This window comes from Ceratotherium simum, chromosome 10, assembly GCF_057802395.1.
Source record: "Ceratotherium simum simum isolate JZ-2026a chromosome 10, ASM5780239v1, whole genome shotgun sequence".
Taxonomy (NCBI): Eukaryota; Metazoa; Chordata; class Mammalia; order Perissodactyla; family Rhinocerotidae; genus Ceratotherium; species Ceratotherium simum.
In genome coordinates this window covers 73,194,828-73,220,106 of record NC_141909.1, presented here as the reverse complement: position 1 = coordinate 73,220,106, position 25,279 = coordinate 73,194,828, and the positions used below count along the sequence as shown (strand labels likewise).

Genomic DNA, 25,279 nt, shown 5'->3' with positions numbered 1-25,279 from the left:
TATGAATCTGATTTCTATCTCTGTTCGTGACCTATTCTGAATATTTTATATGTGAAATCATACAATCTGTGACCTTTTGTTTCTGGCTTCTTTCCCTTAGCATAATGTTTTCATCCACATTGTAGCATCTATTAGTACTTCATTCCTTTTTATTGTTGAATAATAGTCTATTTTGTGTATATACCACAATTTGTTTATCCATTTATCCATTGATGGACATTCGGGTTGTTTTCACCTTTGGCTATTATGAATAATGCTGCTATGAACAGTCAGACACAAGTATTTGTGTTTGATATTATGCATTCTCAAACCACCAGACCTTTTATCATTTTGTTGACTTTTATCTAGAATGCCCTTCTCCTGTCTACCAAGGAAACTCATAGATTCTTCAAAGCTCAGCTTAAAGAGAGCCATCTCTGATTTCCCTCTCCTCTGGATGGAAATAACTGACCTCCCTCTATTTTCTTGGCACTGTATACCCTTATCCCATCATAAAAGGCAATACCCAATTGTAGTAAAGGGTTTCATTTCCTTGGATGCCACCTGGAGTGGTGCCACCTGGGATGGAGCCACCTGGATGCATTCAATAGAAAATAAGGTGATAGAATGGACAGGATTTGATGACTGAAAGACAAGGAAGAGAAAAAAATGAAGGATGATGTTCCTGTTTTTGACTTGGACGGCTGGCTGAATGCTGATGCTGTTTACTAAGCTGGAAGATGCAGAAGGACCAGGTTTGGTGGGGAAGGGCCTGGGGGAAATGTGAGTTCAGTTGAAAACATGTTGGCTGAGAATATGTTCAACAGGCAGTTGGATATACAGACCTAGAGCTCATGTGGAAGAGGTGAGCTGTAGGTGGAGACTTAGGGGTCATTAGAACATACACACATACCCCATTTAACTTGGTTCCTCATGGCACTCCTTTATTATAGTCTATTTACCTCTTAAATATTTTCCTTAAGATTTTAAAATTAATGTAAAATAGTCAGTTACAATATTATATTGTATATGTATACATATATATACATATACACACACAGCATTTATTTTCCCTGTAAGCGTTATTGAAGGCTCCCAGCCAACGAAAGCCAGTGTGGTAGCGTGTCATATGCACTCTCAACCAATGAGAGCTAGTGTGGTAGGGTATCCTGTGCACTCTCAGCCAATGAGAGCTAGTGTGGCAGACTGCCCTCTGCATTCTCAACCACTGAGTGCCCCCAGACTGCAGACCCTGCTAGCGCACGAATGCCCTTTGCATCAACCTGAGTTGAGGGTATGCTGCGTTGTTTACTCTCCTGAGGCCTTTCTATCTGCCATTTATTTTGTTTTCTGTTAAATAGTTTGACTGTGGCTCAGGGCCTGGACTAGGATGAGAATAGCAAGTCTCCTTCTCTGCTAACAGAGAGGATCTGCCACTAAGGAACAGAGGAGGAGTATAGCCCTAGGAGTTAAAATGCAGACTGGTGGTTTGGGGCTCCTTTGAGGAAAGGGCGGTGGAAGACAAGGGCCGATGCCTGCAGCAGTTGTAATGCATCAAGGTGTGGGCAGCCAGGGGGGGAAAACAGGCTGGAGGCAGGTCAGGTCTTGACCCATGATCACGAGACTCTCCAGCTGACTCTGTTGGATGGCCCCCTTTTGCTGGCAGGGCTTGTGTGTATACAGAGGCAGGTGACACCTTAGAGTAACCACCACTGCCAGGAAGAGCATGTAGATGGTAAAGATATGTGCCTCTGAAGAAGCCCTGGGGAATCCCCAGGTTTGAGGTGCAGGGTGAGGAAAGAGCCTTAAATGGGGACCAAGGAGCAGCCATAGAGGAAAACCTGAAAGATGTGAGGTGCAGGGTGAGGAAAGAGCCTTAAATGGGGACCAAGGAGCAGCCATAGAGGAAAACCTGAAAGATGTGGTACCTTAGATGCTTGGGAAACAGATACAAGAAAGAGAGATCCATCACCAGGTCAAATATCTCTGCTATCTATTGGGTGTCCCACCATAGGTCACTGGTGAGGGCAATTACTGCTCAGGGTATTGGAGAAAACCATTTACCTGGGCTTAGCAGTGACTGGGGGTGGGGTGTGTGTGTGTGTGTGTGTGTGTGTGTGCACGCAAAGCCTTTAGGCTGTGGATGGTTCCATGTACTACCTTTTATTCACTCATTTAAACAGCCAACATTTATTGAGTGGCTACTACGTGCCAGGCACTCTTCTGGGTCTGGGGATGTAGCAGTGAACAAAACAGGAGAAAAAAAATCCCTGTCTTTGTGGAGCTTATGTTTTAGTAGGAGGAGACAGACAATTGATGATAAATATAACTCACAGGCGAACTGTAATGTGCCATAAAAGGTTAGAAAGTGATAGTTCTATGGAAAAAATTGATTAGGGTAAGGGGAATCCAGAATGGAGTGGATGAGGAAAGGGTTTGCAATTTTACCTGTGATGGTTTGAGGAGGTGTCATTTAGATGGTGACATTCAAACTAAGACTGGAAGGCAGTGAGAGAGAAAGCCATGCTGATATCTGGGTTGAGAACTTCTCACCCTTTCAAGGCAAAGCCTTGAGGCAGGAGCATGTCTGACATCTAAGAAATTGCAAGGAAGTCCTGATGTCTGGAGTGAGATGAGTGAAGAAGAATGTGGGAAGAGGAGAGGACAGGGAAGATAGAGAGTGTAGGGGTTGTGAGGGGTGAGGGATAGACGTGTGCTGAGGTGCGGGGAGTAAATCATGTAGGGCCTTGTAGGCCATTGCAAAAACTATGACTTTTACTACAAAATAAATGAGGAGCCATTGCAGGCTTTTGAGAAGAGGAATAACATGATCATGTTTTAACAGGATCACCCTGGCTGAGAGTAGACTGTAAGAGAGTAACGGTGGAAGCAGAGATGCTAGATAGGAGGCTATTGCAATAATCTAGGAGATAAATGATGATGGCTTTAGTGTTAGACTAGGGTGTTAACAGTGATTGGAAGAAGAGGTCAAACTCTGAGTATGTTTTGTAGGTAAATAAGGTTTCCTGATGCATAGAATGTGGGATGTGAAGCAAAGAGATGGACCAAGGATGACTCCAAGCATTTAGGTCTAAACAGTCGGAAGGATAGAGTGGCCATTAACTGAAATGTGGAATACTCTAGACTTAGGAGGACACTCAAGAGTTCAGCTCTGTGGGCATGTGACTTTTGAGGTGTCTTAAGTAAACTTTCAATAGGAGATCTTAAGAAGCCAGTTGGATATATGGATCTAAGTTGAGGGGAGAGGTCTAAGCTGAAGATAAATTTGGGAGTCATCTCATATGGTTGAAATAAAATGAGACTGGATGAGATCAACAAGCTAGAAAATGGAAGAGGTTTGAGGATCAAACCTGGGGGCACTTCATCATTAAGAGGTCAAGGATGGTGGAGCATGGAAGGAGCAGCGAAAGAGACTGAGATGGGGCAGAGTTATGAAGGAGAAAACCCAAGAGTATGTGTTGTACTAGAAAGAAGCCAAGTGAAGAAAGTGAAGTAATAAGGACTGATCACTGTGTGAAATGCTGCTGGCAGCTCAAGTAAGGGGAGGCTAGAGACTTGGCCATTGGATTCAGCAGAATGGAATTCATTGCTGACCTCAACAAGAGCAGTTTTGGTGGAACTGCAGGGAGGAATGCCTGATTAGAGTGAGATGGAGGGCTTCCTGGAGAAATGGCTGATTCTAGATCTGGGGCAGGAAATGTACAAGATGAGTCTGGAACATCTTGTCATGCCAGATAGCAAAAAAACTATCAAAAACTACTAGAGTCATGTCAAAATTAAAGAAGTTCCCACTGATAATTTGAGCTTCAATAAGGACGATATATGCAATGGATTGAAACACATCAAATATGCTTAAATCTGCAAGTTCTGTTAAAAAAATTGAGACACTTTCAGAGGATGATAGGAAACCAATTCATTATCTTAAAAACTGATAAATGTAAAAGATCAAGTTTTTTATCCTGCCTTTTCTATATGGCAAACCAAATGGTAGATAAGGGGAAATGTCTCTGTATAGAGATATTCTAACTAATAAATGAAATTAAAAGGAAGTGATAGAATTGGAATATTACCCCTCTGCATCTATTAATCTAGGCATTGAGCATCAGCAGCTGCTAACATCACATGGAGAGAAACAACTATACATTATATCCTCCTACGGTCTTGCCAGATACCACTTATAGTTTTGTCAACAGGATCTAACCTGAGTTTAAATCAGTCTCTGGATCTAGCTGCCAAGTGCAGGAAATACAGGGTACAGAGGAACTTGTTAATTTGCACAATGAGTATGCAATCAACAAAATCCAGACTATGGGAACCTCTACACATCAAATGGCTTGGTTTCTTCAGTAGAGAAATTATAGGAGAAAGAAGGGCGTGGAGAAGGAAAGTAAAGATTAAAAGAGACTTAAAAGACAAATTTGGAACAGTGAGTATATGTAACTATTTTAAGGGAATTGCAGTGTAAAGGGAAACTGAGAAATATCTTAGTAACTAGAGGGGGAGGTAGGGTGAAGAGAGCGTTTTCTTTTTAAGATGGGAGAAATGAAGGATATTGATGGCAATGACATCGTAGAGAGGGAGAAATGGAAGTTGCAAGAGAGAAGTGAGAATTGCTGGGGTGACGTGCTGGAGTAGACTAAAGGCAGTGGGCTTTGGTGTACTACATGGTGGGGAGGGCCCTGCTAGGAGCACCCAGGCTCCTCTCCCATCACAGCGTGAGTGCAGATGCACTGGCTGGGGATGGTCTAGGGGCTCTAGAGGTTCTCTTCAGATGGCTTCCACCTTCTCAGGGAAATAGGAAGCAAGGTTATGAGAGGGAAGATGGAAGGAGGTGGTAGAGGCTTTAAGTTTTATAATCAGGAAGTCTCTTTGGAGGGGAAGGAGAGAGAAAGCCTGCCCTCCCGTCCTACAGGACGCTGCTGAGGCCTCTGTATGTGACGCAGGGTGTCTCTCGGGACTTGGGGCTCTGAGGGGAAGCAGCGGCTTTCTCTGCTCCTCAGGCATGTGTGGCCAGAGCTAGAACTCACATGCGTCTTCTCTTCTCGTCTTATCTGGAGAGTTCTCATGGGAGGCACAACTCTTTGGACTTTGCAGTCACATTTTCTTGTCATCAACATGGAAAGTCAAAGAAATGACAAAGGACCCTTGTTACAGCTGGGTAAACTGCTGGCTTCTGTTGACAGGCTTCTGCATACACTGCAACTGCAGAGAGGTCCCTGGGTGTAGAGGACTCAGAAGAGTATGTTCACACAGACATACATATTCTTCATTTCATTGGGTGAACTCATGTGGATTTTCTTGAAAATTGTGTTTTTGTTGATAGGACTCCTTTCTCTGGACACTACCTCAAGGTCAATCAAAAGCATCCGGAAAGAGCTACTTCCCTTGGAAAATCGCTACTTCAATGGAAGAGGTTGGGAAGGCAATATCAGATCAGTTTGTTTCCCGTACTAGAAGAGACTTTGTGGACAGAACGGAAGGTAAACGTGTTTATCTTTTCCTTCCCTGGTAATGTGGTGAGCGCAGATGTGGTCTCTTCCCTCGAGGAACTCACAGTATAGACACGGCAAAAAGGCAATTTAGCAAACAAAAAGAGTCGAGTATAAAAAGATGCACGTTGTGGGAAATGCAGGGTGCTGTGGCAGCGCACAGTAGGACATCTAGCCTAAACCTGGGGAGGAGGTCGGGAAAGGCCTCCTGGGCCTGAAGGATGAGGACAAAAGAGTCAGGCGAAGATGAAGGGGTCGAGTTCAACGTGCTGTTTCCAAGTCTTCACTACTTGTTTACTATTTTTAAAAACCAGAACTTACTTTTATTAAACAAATGCATGCACGTACTTAAATCAAACAGTTACCTAAAGGCTTATAATGAAATAAGAGCCCTTCCTCGTCCCACCATCTCCACTCCCAGTCCTACTCCCCTGTGGCAATCAATTTCAGTCCTTTCAACTGTTTCTTATGTGAGCCTCCACATTTTAAAGTAATATGCTTGTACTGCTATTGTTGATTCATCAGTTTTAGACGTTATCATTGACTTCCTCTCTGGTGGTTGAGAATTTGGCTATCCTATAACTTTCTCATTCCCCCTCCATCCATCCTCTCAATATATTTATATTACAAAATTTTGGTTAATTCACTTGCTAGTGTTTATATTATGATTACGATGATATGATATAATATGATTATGTAAACATTTACTGCTGAGCCAGGTGGTATTTTGTGATTAAGTTTCCTTTTGCTTTTTCTTTTCTTTTTCTTTTCCTTTTTTACCAGAGTTAATAATTTACTTTTTTTAGATGCTTAGTTTTCTATCTGCCTGTGACTAATTTTTTCCAAATAGTTTGTCACACACTTACCAAGGTTTTTTCCAAATACAGTTTCAAACATTCTATCAGTCTGAGTATTTTCCTGGAGATCTTCTTTCTGACACCCTCCATCATTCTCCTCTAATCTAGACTGTTGCTCTATAGCTTTGCTGCCCAATCATGCCCTGAGACTTCCTTTTTCATCATTCTTGGCATTTTTTTGGCCTCTGCCTGCACTGGATCTCATTTCCTGAGTCCACATCTTCCTCTTTCTTGTTCCTCCTCCCTCATTTTGCTGAAGCACATCTTCCAGTAGCTTTTTAAGAAAGCGTGCATGAGAGGAACTTTTCTGAGTGTGCTCTTCCCAATCTGGAAGTGTCCTTTATTCTTCCTTACACTTGTTTGATAGTTTGGCTGGATATACAATTCTAGGATGATAATCATCTTCCCTCAGAATGCATTCCTCCAAATGACTTCTAGCATCCAGGATTTCTTTGTAGAAGACTGATGCCATTTTAATTCCTGATTCTTTTGTATTTTTTTTTTTTCCCTAGAAACTTTTAAGATCTTCTCTTTACTGGTGATGCTGTGAAATTTAACAATTGTATGCATTAGTGAAAATCTTGAGTCATTAATTATATTGGACAATCAGGGGCCCATTCAATCTAGAGACTGATGTCCTTCAATTCTGGGAACTGTTTCCTGCATAGTGTTTTCCTGTTTTTCTCCCTTCTCTTTTGTCTCTTCTCTTCTGGGACTCCTGTTAGTTGGATTGATCCTCCAATTTTCTTAACTTTTCTCTGCTGGTATCTTTCTCTTTGTATTTTTTTCTGTTTATTTGAAAAATTCTTTACTTTCTGGTCCAACTCTTCTATTGAATTTTAATTTTAGCTGTCATATTTTTAATTTCCAAGCTCTCTTCCTTCTTCTCTCTGATTATTTTTTTAAAATAGCATTCTGTTCTTGTTTTATAGATGCAGTAATTCTCTTATAAATTTTAGGATATTTACGTTATACTTAGTTTTCAGTGTTTTTATCTGTTTTTCGTGTCATCTCTGTTTTCTCTGAGTGACTTAATGGTTTAACAAAAATTTGGTTTTATGTTCACATAAAGGGAGCAGAGGCAGATTAACTATGAAGGTAATAAAACTTAAATCTCACTTCCATGGGCTCTTCTTTTTCTTAAAGTGGATGTGTCCAAAATATTAAGCTCTAGGGTCTGCAAATCCTACAAACGAAGTACTCAAATCTGATTGGAAACTACAAACAGAGATGGGGCTTGTTAGCTGGCGCTTGACTTTGGTGATTAGGTGATGAGCTCTCTTTTTGTTTGGAAACTCCCAAATGCCAGTATTTGTAGATCAGTTTTTCTAGAGAGGGAAACACTTGGCTGTTGGCATTCTGAGAGCAGGACTGGGGAAGGGACTGAGATCTTCCTGCTTGCTGTGCGGACTCTCACTGAACCCCTCTTTCTTCCAGTCCAGCATCTTACTACACCCACTTCCCACTGTTCCTGGTGTCCCAGATTCCAGAGCTTCTTTGGTTCAGTTTTGTGTTGAATAAACCTCCAGTTAGAAAGGGATAGTCACATGACTGTGTGAGGTTAAGTAGGTGATCCAGGGAACTCGAACCACTCTGTATCCAAGCTTTCACCCAGGCCTCTTGTTTTCAGCCCTGAGCCTCACTACCTGCCTTCCACTGTACCTGTCACCTCTGAGTTTGAGCCCGTTAGAATTCTACAGTGTGGATTAGCTCACTTCTTTGTTATGCCCTTCTGTAGTTACTTAGTTTCAACTTCCTCTATGGACTTTGCTAATTCAGTTGTCATAGCTCCATTTGGTTTCCATCTTCCAAAAATGTGTTAACCTCTCTAATCTACTATCATTCTGATGAAGTTTGGGGAAGCAGGAGTCATAAATACACGGATACAATCCACTGGGTTTCATGGGAAGCACTGCTCACCCTTTTAGTTTTCAACCCCTTCCAGTCTGATCTCTGCCCCCACCCTGTCATTGAAACTGCTCTTGTCAAGGTCCCCAGTGACCTTCAATGGATGTTTTCCATCTGCATCTTACTCAACCTTCTAGCAGCATTAAATGTTGTTGGCTGCTTGCTCTTCCTTGAAACTCTCTTCCCTTTGAGCCTCTGTGATACCACACTCTCCTGGTTTTCCCTACTTCTTTGGCTCCTTCTTTCTCCTTCTTTTTTCTGTATGACCTCTAACTATTAGAGTTCATTAGAGTTCACAATTCCTTAAAAAGCAACTATCCTGAGGACTTCCACATTTGTATCTCTTCCCCAGACCTCTCCTCAGACTCCTAGTTTCATATATCTGGGGACTGAGAAGTCTCATGGGGGTTCCAAGTCATCACCTTCTCCTTCCCCTGGCAGCTGATCTTCCTACATTATCTATAAGTCCCTTCAATTCCGTTGCTACATGGCAGCTAGATAATATTTCACGCATCTAAACTGGATCATATTATTCTATTGCTTCCTTTCACTGACTTTCCATTGCACTTCAAATAAATCTTAATTCCACTTCCTTCTCTTGGTCCATAAGGTCCTGCAAAGTTGGCCTGGCCCTTGCTTAGCTCCTCACCATTCCTCCTTGCTCCATCCCCCTCATTCACTAGGCTCAGCCACATGAGCCTCTTTTCAATTCCTCTGAGATGCCAACTTCTTTCCCACCTTCAGCTAGAATGCAGGCTGTCTCCTTTGCCTGAAATGCTCTTCCCTCAGCTCTTTCTGTGGTTTCACTTTGTCATTCTGTAGACTCCAGCTTAAATGCCACCTTGCCTGTGAGACCTTCCTTACTATTTTATCTGAAGAGGCGTGCCACCACCCCATTTGTTTCCTTCTAGCACTTTGCATTTTGCAGTCATTTGTTTACTGATGCTGGCTTTTTGTTCTTTTTGTTTTACTCTTTCCTCCACTATTCAGTAAGCTCCCCAAAGGCCTTTATTCACTCAGGATCTAGTGCAATATAGATGGTCTAGTCCTGGTATATTGGAGCGCTCTGTAAATATTTGCTGAATGATGGAAAGAATATATGTGAAGTACACTTTTTGAAGCTAGATAGGAATGGAATCAAAAGACCTCCATACTTGCAGATAAACATTAAGGGTCATGGAAAAACATTTGAAATGTCAGCATTCTTAAAAGATGCCTGTGAGCTTCCCATCAAAGTTGTCCTTTCAGCATGCGCAAATTACCATTTCCCCACGCGTAGATAAATACCCAAGACCTGTCAAGACATCCTCCTAAATCTCTTACCTCCATCTGCTTCCCTCCCTCCCCATAGCCACCGCCTTCCTGCAGGCTACCAATGTCTCTCCCTTGGATGACCTCTAATTCAACTCCCTTTTCCAGTTTTGTCCCCTCTAATCCACTGTCCATACTATAGACATCGTGAGTTTCCGGATGTGCAAATAGACGTCACCTTCTAGCTTAAAACCCTCCATTGACTGCCCACTGTCCTCAGGATAAAAGCTAAATGCCTTGACATGAGTCCTGTATAATGTGGTCCTTGCTCACCATTCCAGCATTCTCCCTTGCTAGCCCCCACACTATGAGACTGACTGTCTTCTGTCTTCCAGACTCACTGTGCCCCCTACAGCCTCATGCCCTTCACACACACTGCTGCTCCTTGGGGAACACCTCTCCCTTCCTTCTTCTAGCCTATGTCTGTCCATAAGTGAAGTCTAAATGTAAAGTTCATTTCTTTCCCTGAAGTCTTCTCTGATCCCCCAAGTTTAGGTTGGTGGCCTCTCCCATATGTTTTTATAGATCATCTTCTTACCTCTTTTGCAGAATTTATCACATAATATTGTACTTACCTTTTTTTTCTATCTGTTTCTCTAACACTTTATGCTTCTGAAGCACAGGGACCATGTCTTACCTTTGTATCCTCATTATTAAATTAAAGCGAACGAATGAGAAGCACTAAATGGTGCTTGTTTTCACATTCAGGCTTGGAGAGCTTGGCTTTGATGAATTAGAACAGCAGATAAAGACAGCAGAACTAGTTCTCCCTTGGCTATAGATTATGTGTCAATGGTCCTAGAGGTTTTGAATAGTCCTTGCTGTAGATTTACTTTTGGATTGGGCCTTTCTGCAGATGCCATACCTAATCTTAAATGGATCAGTTTCTCTCTTTGGGCTGTTACTACTCTAGTATAGATAGCATCACCATTATCTAATGGAAGAGAAACCAGTGGGAGCTGAGCTCCCAAGGAGCAGGAATGGCTCCCTGGGAGGAGTCCAGGCTTTGGAGGTGTGGTTAGCGTCAGGTCAGGTTAGCTCTGGGTCGTGGTTATCTTGTCTGTCCATATGTCAGTACCACTATGTGGACTTCAGGTGGTGGTTGGGTCCCTTTGTATCAGGAACTTCTCTTCTTAGTCATGCCAAAGGAACTCATTAACATGACAACATGTTATAAAAACAATGAAAGCGTTAGTTGAGAAGAACCAAGAACTAAGAGTTACTTTAAGCATATATCACACAGGCAGTCACTAGAGTGTGGTTCAGATTAGTTGCTAATCCTTAACAATTATGTTTCTAAGTTTTTTCTTTTGTTCACTCATTAATTTAGTAAATATTTAATAAAGTCTATTACTATGATAAGTACTAAGGATCAATGTAGAATAAGACAATTTTTATCTTCAAAGGAACTCAGAGTAAGTCTAAGCCCTAATTTTTGTCTTTTCTGGGTCTTCATCTCCAGTTGCTCCACTTCTGTGCTGGTCCATCCTGTTGCGCGTGGACCAAGCCCTCAAGACCCTTCACAGCCTGGTTCCTAACTTATTTCTCCTGCTTCACCCGCAGCTACTCCTCCTTGCCCTGCGTACCTCACACTCCTGCCAGCCAGTCTACGTTTCACGGACACACTATGCACCTTTTGCTTCAGTGTTGACCCATTGTCAAAGCACGCCCTTTGCTGTGTCTGCCTTTTAATTCTTGTCTTCCTTCTCTTCCTCTAGCAGAGTTCATCACACTCTGTCTGGGCTTCCATAGCACCTTATTTAAAGCTCTGAATCAGTGGTTGTTAAGCACATGGGAAGCTCGTTCACAATATAAGTGCTTGAATTCCATGTCTAGAGCTTCTCCGTGTCTGGGATGAGGTTCAGCAGGCATATTTTTGGAAAAAACCACCCCAGGTAATTCTGATGTATTATCTCCATGTGAGAACCACAGTTCCAAGTGTTATAGTTGCAAGATATCACATTCCATATATGTTTGTCCTGTATGTATCTTTCTAATCACATTAGTTTGAGGCTGCCTTAAGGTAGAAGCCATGACTTAATTATCTTTAACATTGGCACAGAACACATACAGGAACTGAAAACATTCTCTTTTGAGCGGTAGCTCTAGGGGAGAGGGATAGGCATATGATCAAACATTTCAACAGGAATTTGTTTTTCTCCTATAAAGCTATTGGTAATGTACAAAAACCAAGTTATAGATGGTGTTTACTAGGAACAACACTAGATGAGTTTCCAAAATATCTTAAGCGATGTCCTGAATTTGAGCCCTAGTGTTTCCTCCTCTCTTACCTTGTCTTCTCTTCCAGCTGTTTATGAGGTCATTATGAAGGCCATTGAGTACCCACGTCCTCTCTTCCTGAGTCATCTAAATTAAGAGGCAGCGTGTAGTGAACCCTCTCCCACTGTGCTGATCTAGACAGAGATCATTTTTTAAAATCAATATTAAAACGCTCTTGGGTGGCAGTAGATGACATCACATATTGTTTGATATACAATATACATTTGAATTTATTTTGAAAAAACCTATTGAAAAACTAATTTGGAACAAGAACTGAGTTTAGTATCAATAGTAGTTGGCACTGTTTGGAAATGTGCCATGAAATCCATGTTTTTAACATCTTTGTCCTGAATAAAGTTGGTGTTGTATGATATGCCTCTGAACCAACACTTTGTAGTGAGAATTAGTGGTGAACTCATTCTAAGTGAGATGGGTGTGACCCTCTCCTCTGTGACCCAGTAGTGCTTGTGGAACCTGGTGTTTAGTCAGTGCTTCATTGATATTAATGATTATATATTTAATGAATATTTGTTAGCAGACTTATTTCAAAGAAATAATAGTGCTATTGTCCACTAATGACAATGTTACTTAACTCTCCATCATTAAGGGATAAGCTTCGAGTGGTTCTTTTCCAGATAATGGAGATGACATGCACTGCCCCATCTATGGCTGTCAGATTTAGCAAATAAAAATATAGGATGCCTAGTTAAATTTGGATAATGATTTACAGTGTATTATATTAGGTAAATAACGAGTACTTATACATACTTACACTAAAAAGTTATCCATTGTTTATCTTAAATTCAGAATTATCTGGTGTCCTATGTTTTATATGGCAACCCTAGCCCTATCTAAGATCTCTCACTCTGCCACCGACCCCTGCCCCAGGGACTAGGCAGCCTACTGGAGTGAGGAATGCCTCTGTGTCCCCCAAGCAGAACAAAAGAGCTCTCCTTATTGACAAACAATATATTCATTAGAAACTACTGCTAATCATTTTAGCATATACTTCCTATGCCTGATAAAGCAGAAAATTATTTCTTGCTTGAAATATCCATAAAAAATACATTGGCCATTCCTCTAATACAAGAAGAGAGGGTTTTAGTGTAATAAATTGGAAGCTACTGCCAGAAGCAAAATAGAATAAAAATAGGATGCTATTTAGAAATAGTTTATAAGGAATAATTATTGTCTTCTGTTTGTACCTTAACCCCAGCTCCAAAGATTAAGCAAAGTTCTCAGATGTCTCTGAAATGGAAGAAGTTACTTTCCCAACCTGCAGACACTGAATTTCGACGGAATTACCAAGTTCCAGCTAAAATTCCTGAGTTTCAGGATTTTAGTTTCAAATATGGATGCTACTCAAGCCTACCAATTGCTTCTCAGGGTCTAGGTAAGTACCTCTGTAGCTTTCAAAACAACTTCATAGATCCTATCCTTGCTCCAAGATTCCTCAACGCGTAGGGCCCTGGCAGGCGATCTTGGTAACAGTCATGGAGAATGCCAGTGATCCCTGTATGGAATTGAAATTATGCCTCTGTGGTGCTCAGCCTCAAACCCAGGGAGAGAGTAAGTCTCAGAAGAGAACTGACTGCTGATGCCGTGAAACGAGTGCATTATCTGCCTGGAAGGGGCAGTCATGGGGATTGGGGGACACCTCCCTGTTATAAAATCAAAGGAAGGATTTAGTTGCTATAAGACGACCGGAAGATTATTGTATATATATAATTATTTTATTATATATTTTATTATATATTATATATTTTATTATATATTTTATTACATATATATAATTATTAACCTTAATAATTATTAAGGTTAGTGGGAATCAAATTACACTTGTCAGTTATCCACTGGAAGATTATCCACAAGGCACAGCCTTCAAGCATCTTCAGGTTTAGCACCCACTCTATTTGAGTGTTCTTTTAGGATCCTGATTCCTATTGTTTTCAACAGAAAAGTTTTTAAAAGTTCCATGACCGAGCCACTTCCAAGCTACTGGTTAAGAAGATAATTTGGAGTCAGTCTGAGATAGTGATTTCTTCCTGGCATGGAGTTGGGATCAAGTAGTACTTTAGACAAAAATCACAGAATAGAAGCTTAGCATCTTGGGGTTACAAGGTAGCCTAGAAGTTACCTAGTCTAGACCCCAGGTCATGTGTAAGACTTGGAGTGTCTATCCCATCCTAGCCAAGGGGTGATATCATCCCTGCTCAAACCCCTCAGTGTAGTGCCCCATCCACCAAAGCAGCTCCTTCATTCTTAGAAAGTTCTCAACAGGGGCCGGCCCGGTGGCGCAAGCAGTTAAGTGCGTGCACTCCACTCCGGCGGCCCAGGGTTCGCCGGTTCGGATCCTGGGCGCACACCGACGCACCGCTTGTCAAGCCATGCTGTGGCGGCGTCCCATATAAAGTGGAGGAAGCTAGGCATGGATGTTAGCCCAGGGCCAGTCTTCCTCAGCAAAAAAAGAGGAGGATTGGCAGATGTTAGCTCAGGGCTGATCTCCTCACAAAACAAAACAAAGAAATTTCTCAACAGCTAGAATCTTCCTTGCTAAACTTCTAGCCATTGGTTCTACTTCTTCCCAGAGTGGTGAACTAGTATAAATCTATTATTCTATGAAAACCTTGTTATATGCCTTCTAAGTCTTCTCTCCACTTAAAGCATTTCCAGACCCTACAAACAGTCTTCTCCGAATGTAGCGTCAAGTTCCTTCACCTCCATCAGGCCAATGGTCCCTTTAAACGGGGCACCTGGAATTGAAAAATGTATTTAAGATGTCCTTAAGGTTTACAAAGATTGAGCAAGTTGTAGAAATTAGGTTCTCACGTCATGTCTTCATTGTTTTTTCTTTTCATGATAATTCCATGACTATCAGAACCCACGTTAAATGAACAACATTCAGAATCAAATGTAAGTGATTGTGATTTTGCCTGCACCTCATGTCTCCATTAGTCTGAATGGACAATGAGTGCTGACTATAGATTTCATCGTTCTTCCAAACTGCTCATCCTAAGATGGCTAAGCCCCTGAGGGAGGCCTCTTAGTGTGTCAGTCCAAGTCTGCACAGGAGATTGCATGCAGGGGGAAGAAGCTGCTATGAAAGCATTTGTTTATTAAGCAGGTTTGAATGCTACCATCCTAACATGCTGACCTGTAGAAGGGTTGACTTCAGGGAGAAATTCTTTTCTGAAAATGGCGGTCAAACTCAACCTTCTGGCCGTCATCTCCAACCACTCCCACTCCAGCGGCAATAGTCCTGAGTCCCAGCAGATCTGCACAGCCCGAGTCCCAGGAGGAGTCATTCTACAGTGCCTCGCTTTCCAGTACCACTTAGGATGCTGACTAAGCTCCAGGTTGGGCTCAGGGCTGTCAGAGGCATGTTCAACAAATAAGGGCGGGAATTCTTTGCTCAGTGACAGCCTCTGTTTCTTTCCCTCCCTTGCGTTCCCCTAGTCCCTTCGGTGCTATACAGCCACATGAGGAATCAAGAGCGCACAAAGAAGCAGACGACGTACCAAAGTGACTATGGGAAAGACTACCTGGATTTCTTAACGATTTTAAACTCGTTTACTCCCGCTCAAATCACAGAGTACCTTCAGAGTGTTTCCTACAAAGGTAAGATGAGGTCTTGAGTTACTATTTAATGAATTTACAGATCATAATACATTGCTTTATGCCAAATAGAAATTGTTCCAACTTCTAGCCAGTGAGGTTAAAGGTTCACAAAAAGAAAACTATTGCCTCAAATATGCCACAGTCTTTTGCAAACTTCAACCCATTGAAAATAAATTTTTCTTAAAAGAGGCCCCAAGTGGCTATATCTTCACTTATTAAAAAGGAATCATATAGCTTTTCACTCATTTCTGATCTCACTTTGCCTGTGGTTGAATTGCTCCAAGATGACTTCCTTTTTCTTATGGTTAGTTGATTTCTCCAGTGGGTGTTTGCACTATCTCATAATTTTGTTTATTTTGTGTATCTTTATTTCCTGTTTGGTAGAACTTTTTTGTGACAGGCTTTCTAGGGTAAAAGAGAATCTTCATCTATCACATCTTCAAAGAGAGCAAATTCCTTTCCCAGGACAGTGTTGGTTCACGCCACAGAACAGGGACTTATCCCAGTTCAGGGCCTAGTGACTGGAATCTGTTTGGGAGGCTCTTGGGGGCAACCGGTCAGTCTGAGCGTGTGTAAGTGTCAACTCAGGGAATAAGAGTTGGAGGAGAAGAAACTAAACTCTTCCAACAGCTGCCCCTCAGCACCCAGTGCTAGTGATCACACACTTTGTTACTCCTCGTTTTTGAGCACGTGCCCCAATGCAGATGTACATATTTATGTAAAGTGTATTCATATACCACTAAACTAATGCATTATGTGTGTTATAAAGCATACAGAATGTTAAAGGAGGAAGTAGAAAGTAAATATAGTAGAGGTTCTAGTATTTCTTCCTTCCCTCAGTGGACCATCTTCTGCACCCCACTCTGAGCTCTAGGCTATGTGGGGGTCACTGACTCATTTTGTGCCCCATGGTCAGGCTTAAGCTGAGGTCTTCCACCAGCTACTCAGTAACCCTCCAACTGCTCCCTGTCTCCTACCTCTCTAGGGTCCTCAATCTCTGTCCTCTGCCTGTCCCCAGCCACAATCAGAAGAGCTTGCTCCTCTGAAATCCTTGTTGAAACCTTTTTATTCTGGGATCTCCTGCCCCACACAAGACTGAAACCCTACTGTAGACAAGACTGAAAAGAGAGTGTGCTTGTGTGTGTGTGTGTGTGTGTGTTGGGGGGAAAGAGGGTATTTCCCAGTCTCACAGACTGGGGGCTGATGGCCCAAAGGCCCTTAAAAGAGCTCGAATGTTGAGTTTCAAGGAAGTACAAGGAGCAGATGTTTTGCCTCACTCTCAGGCAGAAGCAGAAGTCTGCGTTTTCCATTGGGAGCCTCATTCCTCTCAACAGAAGCTTCCAGGCTGGTTTGACACTTCAGAAGGAAACCAAGAGCTCGTCGAGGGCTTCTGGTCAGACCTTCCCAGGAGGCAGGGCAGAAGCTATGCAGCAAGCTCAGGCCTGCTTTCCTTTCCTTTCCCCAGCTTTGGTTCCTATATATAAAACCATCATCTGCATTTGTAAGGTGCTCTTTTCACCTTTAGAAGCCACATCTGTTTGACCCTATAAAATGAGTATTTCTGTCTTCCCAAAGCAGATGCTCCCATCCACCCAGGGACTCTCAGTACAGATGGAGCCATCCCTTCTCTGCACACATGTAAACCAGGGTGGCTGCTGGGCACCTCTGTCTCTTGTCTGTGTGTCATTTGCAATCCGAGCCTTAGCAGTGCCCCTTAAGGATGAGCTAAGGACTCCTCAGAGTGCTCTGGCAGCCTCTGCTCAACTCAGATCTGCTTTCTCCAAGATTCCTGGGGTAAGCTGATCCTTCACATGAACACTGTCCACCCAGTTGGACTTTTCTTGCCCGACAGGTGAGACATGATCTATTAACTGACAAAGTAGTTTTAGGCCAGTCTAGGCTTTGGTTTCTTCTTAGTTCCCCTGCTTTCTTGGTGCCCTCAGGGCAGCACTGGGGGCAGGGTGCTCTCTCCCCAGAGCCTTACCATTTTGCATCGACTTGGGCGTATATAGGATCTGCTTCCATTGAGGGTTAGTTTCTCTTTCCCAGCTTTGCTTTGGAATGACCTACTCCTCAATGCCAGCTATGCTAGAGGCTGACAAGCTAATAGGAGGCTCCTTTTGAATTCTTATGCCCCAAACCTCTTGTCATTTTCCAGTGTTGCGGATGATGCTAATGCCTTTCAGCTGACAAATATCTCAGCAGAGCTCATTTGCGGTAGGGCTGACCGAGTATGCGAGAGAATAGAAAACCTGGCGGATATGTTACACTGAATTATCACCTCAGTTTAAATTATTTTACTGGATTATCTATCCCTCTTAGACAGTAAGTATAGGAGCCCAGAATAGGTGCATTTTGAAAGAGAGAGGGAACGGAGAAGCAGCAGCATGATGGCCTAAGTCAGGGGCTGGGGAGACGGTGGGGTGAGGTGGGAGGGAGAAAACCCCAGGAAGTCACAATAGATTGGAAAAGAAGAGAGGAGGAGCAGCTGAAGGCGAACCTTTTGTTTCCAACAACTCTGCGTGTCACTATGTGGTGTTAAGTTTCTGTGTTTATAACTTGAGGAAATTGAACTAGATGTCTTTAGTGGTCATTTTGTTTTGAAAATTGTTTTAATCTCTGAGTGATTCAGACTACCCAACAGCTTACCCTTTGGGCCTCTGTTATCTATTGGTAAAGACTGTCTTCTCCTGCTTATTCCCCCCTTGAAAGACAAAATGGTCTGAAATCTTGTTTTCAGAGTTTTGCAGCTGTTACTCCCTCCCCATCTCTTCCTCCAGTTAAAACTCCAGGAATATGGCTATCCAAAGGGGGTTTCCTTCTGGAGTGTGAGCCAATATTGTTAAGCATACATTTTTTCACTCATTCAGTGAACTTCATTGATTGAATACCTATAATGCTCACTTGATACAAAGATAAATAAACCACAAATCCTTTTTCTCAGGGAATTCGTTGTTGGGTGTGGGAGACAGATGCATAGTTATAATGTCATAAGCTCTGTAATCTAAGTAGTCTTTGGGTATATTAGAAGCCTGTAAGGGGTACTCTCAAAGCTGTGGGTTGACAGAGAGTTAGGGAAGGCTGCTCAGAGGAGGCATCCTTGAAGTGTCTCGGATGAATCGGCATGAGAAGCAGAAGCAGGACCAATCCTAAGAACCAGGAACCCTAAGAACCAGGAACAGCGTAAACAAGATCATAGGGCATGAATCTGCGTCTGTACTTAGTAAATATGGGGAACATTTGAAGTACAGCTGGTAGCCTTTGTGACCAGTTATTTAAGCTGACCTTAAATTTGACACAATCTCATCTTTTTTATTAATTCACGCCAAACTTGATTTATCTTATATGCTTATCTTTGGTATCAAAAAGATTTTTTTTTTTTTTTTTGCTTATTTAAAATTAACTCTTTGGTATAAGATTTAAAATAGAGACATTTTAGGCTTAAAATGAAAGGACTGAAAATAGCAAATGTTGACAATATGGAGCAATACATTGTTGGTAGGAGCATCAAATAGTACACTCAGTTTAGAGACAGATCTGGCGGTTTCTCATAAAGTTACACATATATCTACTCCATGACCCAGAAATAGCACTTCTGGGTATTTACTCCAGAGACAAGAAAACACGTCCACACAAGGACTTGTGCAAGAATGTTTATAATCCCTTCATTCTTAATAGTCGCACACTGGATACAACCCAAATCTCTATCACAGGAGAATGAGTAAACAAACTGTGGTATATTCACAAAATGGAATACTACTAGAAAATAAAAAAGAACGAATTATTGATGTGTTCAACAAAATGTATGAACCTCAAAAACACTATTCTGACCAAAAGAAGCCAAGCACAAAATAATACATTTTGTATGATTTCGTTTATTCGAAGGTCTACAACAGGTAAAACTTATCTACGATGAAGGAAATCAAAGCAGTGTCTGTCTTGGTGTAGAAGGTATTGACCATGAAGGAGCATGATGGGTCTTTCTGGGTGGTGAAAATGATCCATATCATTATATGGATGTGAGTTACATGTATGCAAGGGTCAACCCATCGAACTGTACATGGAAGATCAGTGCATTCCACTTTATGAAAAGTATACCTCAACTGAAAAATGCTGAGGTCAAAAAAGATATGGAGTAGGGTAGGGATGGTTCAAAATTAAATATGAGATCACATAAACAAATAAATGCAAATATCATTGTAGAGTAAACAAGGAACACACACACACACACACTCACCTGATCTATAGACCTGAGCTGGCACGTGTAACATTGAGCGTGACAACATGGACATTGAACGTGATAACATGTTATCACTTGCATTCTTCCTCTCTTTTGGTTTTGGCTGCACAGATGACTATTGCTAGTAGTGAGCAAAGTTTTACAGCTCCACTCTGTACCATTAAAAAAATACGTAATTAGGATTAGGGAACCATAGATATTCAAAACCAGACAGACTCCTTCATTTTCCAGGTGAGGAAATGGAGGCCAGAGAGTTGAAGGGCCTTCTCATGATCAGTCATCACTCAGAGATAGCAAAGTATACTAACACTGATGAGCAGAAAAACAGTCCTGGCTTCAAGGAAACTTTTGGAACAGCAGTCTCTATTGTTTGTTTATCGTCACTATTTATTACTGTGTACCCAGTAATAAAAGGATAAGGCTATACTATTTATTGAGTGTCTTTTAGGACCAGGCACCATCCAGGTGCTTCACACATAGCATTCCTAATCCATTCCAACAACTGTGCAAGGTAAGTACTATACCTGTATTCAAAGACGTGGAAATGGAGAAATGGAGAAGTCAAACGACTTGTTAATACTTGCAGCGCAGAACTGAAACTTTAGTCTGTTTCATTCCAAAACCCATACTCTTTCTGGGAAGACTTGCTGATCCTTTGAATATAAAATCTGCTCTTTTTAATCAATAATTACACAATTGTGCCTTTCTAGCTCTTAGACATAATTCTCTTAGATTATTTTAGTCTCATCAAATATTTATTTAGAGTACTGTTATCAGATATTTGCCTCCTTCCTAGAATTTCTCTATTTAGCACTTAAATAGTTAAATGGAAATTTTCTTCCTGTTTTTCTTTATAATTTTCAGACAGACAAATTCTTGATCGCTTTATTCGCTCTCACTGTGACATTGACAAAGGGATGAATGAAAAAGGAAAATAGTTCAAATGAAGAAAATCTGAAAATCAATGGAAGCACTAGGGCCTACTGGGTAATTTTCTTGGTAATTAAGGAAAAATAAGATCCAACTTTTCCAAATATGATACTCATGACTTGGTGTAATTTTGTTTTGTTTTATTTTTAAACAATAAAATCATTTAAAGCTATAAATTTGCCCTCCCCAACATACCTTTAACTGTATCCAATAGTACCCAATGATATGAAGTATCCAATGATATAATGTGTTTTCCTATTCTCTTTTTGATACTTAATTCGTGGTTTCGATTTTGTTTTCCTCTTTGAACTAGGAATTATGTGGAAGAGGTTTCTTAATTCTCCAATAATTAGAGGACTTTAAAAATCCTTTTATTGTTGATTTCCTGTAAGAAAGTACAAAAAAAAATCTCTGTTTTGGGAAATTTAGCAAAGTTTTCTCTTATGCCAAGTATATAATTCATTTCTGTATTACATCAGTAAAAGAAGAGAAAAAATGTGTAGTTTATTGTATTTTTCAAACCCCTTATATCTTTGCCTTATTTGTATACTTGAACTCTCAAATTCTGAAAGAATAATATTTTAAAAATCCCACAATAAAAATGTTTTCATCAATGTCTCCTTGTAGTTCTGGGATTTTATTTATATATATATGTATATAGATTTTATTTATATATATGTGGATATATATACACACACACATATACGTATATATACGTGTATGTTATTGTATGTTATTCCTCTTTGACCTTGTTAATGATTTTGGCTTTGAATTACATTTTAATTGATGTCAGTGTTGCCATTCATGCTGGGTTTGTTGTTTTCTTTGCGTTTGCTTAGTAGATCTTTGCCTTCCCTTAATTTCTAATCTTTGTAACTTTGTTTTGGTGTGTTTCTAGAAAATACCTTATGCCTGAGTTATATATTATAACTAATATGAGAGTCTTTGTCTTTTGAAAGGAGAATTTAGTCAGTACACAGTAATTATGATGCTTAATGTGCTTGGTTTTATGATTTCTATATTATGTTATTTGCTATTCTTTGTTGTTCTTTTTAGTTTTACTTTTCCTAATTTTCCACATTTCTTTCTTACACTATTAATTTTTAAATTATACTATTTTTGTTTATACTAGTAGTGTTTTTTAATCACACATTGTCATTACTAAATTTAGATTTCTCTACTAATATGTAAAAATTACCTAATCCCTATGCACAGTACCTTAGTCTTCGCAGTTCCTCCCATCCCCAGTCACTGATAGGAGATCTTTTATTTTCCGTTCCATATTGTACTTCCGGCCTCATCCCCTGCACATGCCCATGCACATGTACACATGCACACACACTTCATTGTTGGGTTAGTTTGGAACTTTTGTTTTAAGCTTTTATTAGGAATTTCCTTACAATTTCCTTTTCTATTTAAAGAAAGTTTAAGACATATAAATTTTCAGTCATGTCATCAATATTATCCATTTATATTTAACTATCACAGTTTCCTGCATCCTCTTGTTTTCCCAAATCATGAGATCCAAGTTCTGATTTACTTTTATTTGATTGGAATAGTCTCTAAGTATTTCCTCGGATGGGTTACAAGGATGGAAACACATTGAATCCTTATTTGCCCCCAAATATCATTTTTTTTTGCATTAAATGATATCTTGGCTGGGTATAGAATTCTTGGATCTTACTCCTATTTTCTCAATAGTCCACAGTCATTCCATTGTCTTTTGGTTTAGAGTGTAATTTGTAAGTCAGATACTAGTCTGGTTCAATTACCACCATAAGTGATATGATTTTTTCCTGAAAGTTTATAGATTGTCTCTTTTCCTTTGGAGTATTTCAGTAATTTTTTGAGGCTATGTTCAGTTTCATTTGAAATCTTTCTTTAACTTCAGGAAATTTCTTTTATTTCACCTTTTCTTATTATGACTTTTTTTTCTCTATGTTACTCTCTGTGGTACTCGTTTTCCTTCTGAATGTAGTAATATTTGCATCAGAGGCTTCTTGGATCTGTCCTTAGAGTTTTTTGTCCTTTTCTTTATAGTTTCCCTCTTTTAATGTTTTCAATTTCCATTTTATGATAGTTTTTCCTTTTGCTCACTCAGGACATCAGTTTGGTTCTTAGCAGTGACTGTTCTGTTTACCACGTTTTAAAATCCATGCATCAAATTCTATTTTAGCTTTTATTTTAGGAAGTCTTCTTTTCCTCTGTAATTGGATCTCCTTGAAAGTCACTGCTGTTTTGTTAAACTTATCCTTTACCTTCTCCATCGACTCTGCCTTAATTGGTGCCACCTTTTCTAATTGTTGGGTTTGGTCTTCTCCCTCAACATATAGAGTGCCCATAAATGGGGAACATGGGTTGACTATGCCCTCAAGTTAGGTCAGTCCACTGGGGCCTCTTGGGCCAAGGAAAAAATGTCTTAGGGAAGGCTGGTCAGTTTTTATTTACTGGATGAGCAGTAAAAGGGCTGAGCTAACAGAGAAGGAGTTCACCTGCCTGCTGAAGTACAGATGAGAGTCCCAGGCTCCCTCTGGCCTCTTCTAAGGAGGGGAAGGACAACTCTTTCTCAACTGCACAGCCTGGGGAAAGTTTATCCCACTATTGGAAACCCCTCCCGGTTTTATATGGTTATCAGGCTTGGGCAGCTCCTCTAAGAACCACAAGCCACAAGTCGACAGGTATGGCCCTTTTGGAAGGAGTCTTCCCACATCTGCCCATCTGGGGCCCATCAGAGAGCCTTGGAGTCTGAGATCTTTGCCATGGGCTCCAGCAGACAGCCTTGTCCTATGGCTCTGAGCCTCCTGCTCTCTCATGGCACAAGGATTCAAGGACAATAAAGCCTTGTACCTACTCCAAATCTCTGAAGCATCTATGGCTTCACACACAACCCAAGCCCTTCTCACAATGTTCAATTTGGTGGTGGTGAGAGGTCTGGAGTGTGTCTGAAGCCACAAATTCTTTAGAGGTTTGGAGTGGGTGCACGGCTTCTCTGCCTCACTCTCTTCTCTGCTTACCTGGAAGTCCTGTGTGGGCACCTCTCCTCACCTCCCCACCCTGAATGACAACTGCCTGCAGGACTTGCATGGAGAGGCAGCTTGACCACTAAGTATTTTTATGGATCTCTTGTTTGGACCTGTCCTACTCTCAGCTTCCATTTGTATCGAAACAGTAAGACCCCAACCGTGTCTCTTCCAGACAGGGGTAATTTTCTACCTAGTAGCTGTGTTTGCCCTGCTTTTGCAGTTTTTGGCCAGCACCTGAGCATCAAGTTGCTGTTTATGCCTTTCTTGGTGTACTAGGGACTGTGGCCAACCAGTAATTCCATATGGACTCGCTCTGAGTTTAGTGTGTGTAGTGTGAGACTTCCTGACTGTCCTCACAACACTTACTCCAAAGCATGGTCCATACTCCATTGGGATCTTGAACCAAATCTTAAAAAATGAGTAGCCTCTTCATTCAATAAATATTTATTGAGCTATGTGCCAAGCAGTGTTTTAGGTAATGGGAATATGCTGGTTGTGAAAAGACAGACAGGGAGCTTATATTCTGGAGGGAGGGACAGATCATAAACAAGTAAAAATGAACATTATAATTATAGAATATAAGTGCTACACACAATATAAACAGTGCTGTGATAGAGAACAGTGGGAGACTCCTATGAGGGGGCATCATTTAAGCTGAGCCTTCAAAAGGAGAAGGAGCCAGCCACGTGAAGAGATGAGGCAATAGCTTTCCTGGCTTGGGGAACAGCAAGGCAAGGGCTTCGAGGTAGGAAAGATCTTGAAGTGTTCTAGGAACCAACAGAAGGCAGAGTGGTTGAATCCTTGTGAGTTGTCCAGAGGTGGGGTGGAGGGACAACATACAAATGGAGGTCAAGGAAGCAGGGGTCAAATCACGCATGGCCTGAGTGCCACCGATTCCTGGCAGCATGGACTCTCTTATTCTAGTTTCTGTGTTCCAGAATATTCAATAAATTTCTGTTGATTTAAGTTGTGGATCACTCATGAACATGGTTTGGTTTTATGCTAATCCTCTTCTTCAAACTGCAGTAGCAAAGCTTTGTCCGAGAGTTTTCAGCCCCTACAGACATGTGGCTGTATCTTTCCACCCACCTCCAGAAGGAGAGGGCTCTGCATCCTAGGAGTCCCAAATGGGATCCCTGACTTCCTAAATAATTTTTTTTTAATTTTTATACATTAAAATTCACTCTTTGTGCTGCAAAGTTCTGTGGGTTTTGACAAAATCATAGTATCATATTCACCATTACAGTGTCACACAGAAGAGTTTCACTGCCCTAGATGGCCCCTGCGCTTCAACTATTCAACCCCCACCCCCCATCTCTAACTGACACAGAGGTGAGACATCTCTGGATCCTCAAAATGAAATGAAGAGCTTAGTGAAATCAGTTCTCTCTCTTAAAAAGTGTTAAGTCTGATCAGCACTAACAAATGTGTAGTATTTAAAAAGTAGTGTTTAAAAACTCCTCGTGGGCCGGCCCCGTGGCTTAGCGGTTAAGTGCTCGCGCTCTGCTGCTGGTGGCCGGGGTTCGGATCCCCGGTGCGCACAGACGCACCGCTTCTCCAGCCATGCTGAGGCCACGTCCCACATACAGCAACTAGAAAGATGTGCAGCTATGACAGACAACT

At 41.2% G+C, this 25,279-nt stretch overlaps 1 protein-coding gene across 2 annotated transcripts in view; it reads left to right on the top strand.

Annotated features, from left to right (window-relative positions):
* TEX26 (testis expressed 26) overlaps positions 1-20,749 on the top strand; it is a 31,635-nt gene extending 10,886 nt beyond the window's left edge. For both annotated transcript variants that reach the window (XM_014791259.2, XM_087435770.1), the window contains exons 4-7: positions 5,324-5,480; positions 13,062-13,238; positions 15,302-15,463; positions 20,568-20,749. In XM_014791259.2, coding sequence (XP_014646745.2) covers positions 5,324-5,480; positions 13,062-13,238; positions 15,302-15,463; positions 20,568-20,641 — 570 coding nt within the window. In that variant the 3' untranslated portion in view covers positions 20,642-20,749. The remainder of the gene's footprint in view (positions 1-5,323; positions 5,481-13,061; positions 13,239-15,301; positions 15,464-20,567) is intronic.
* Positions 20,750-25,279: the final 4,530 nt, after the last annotated feature.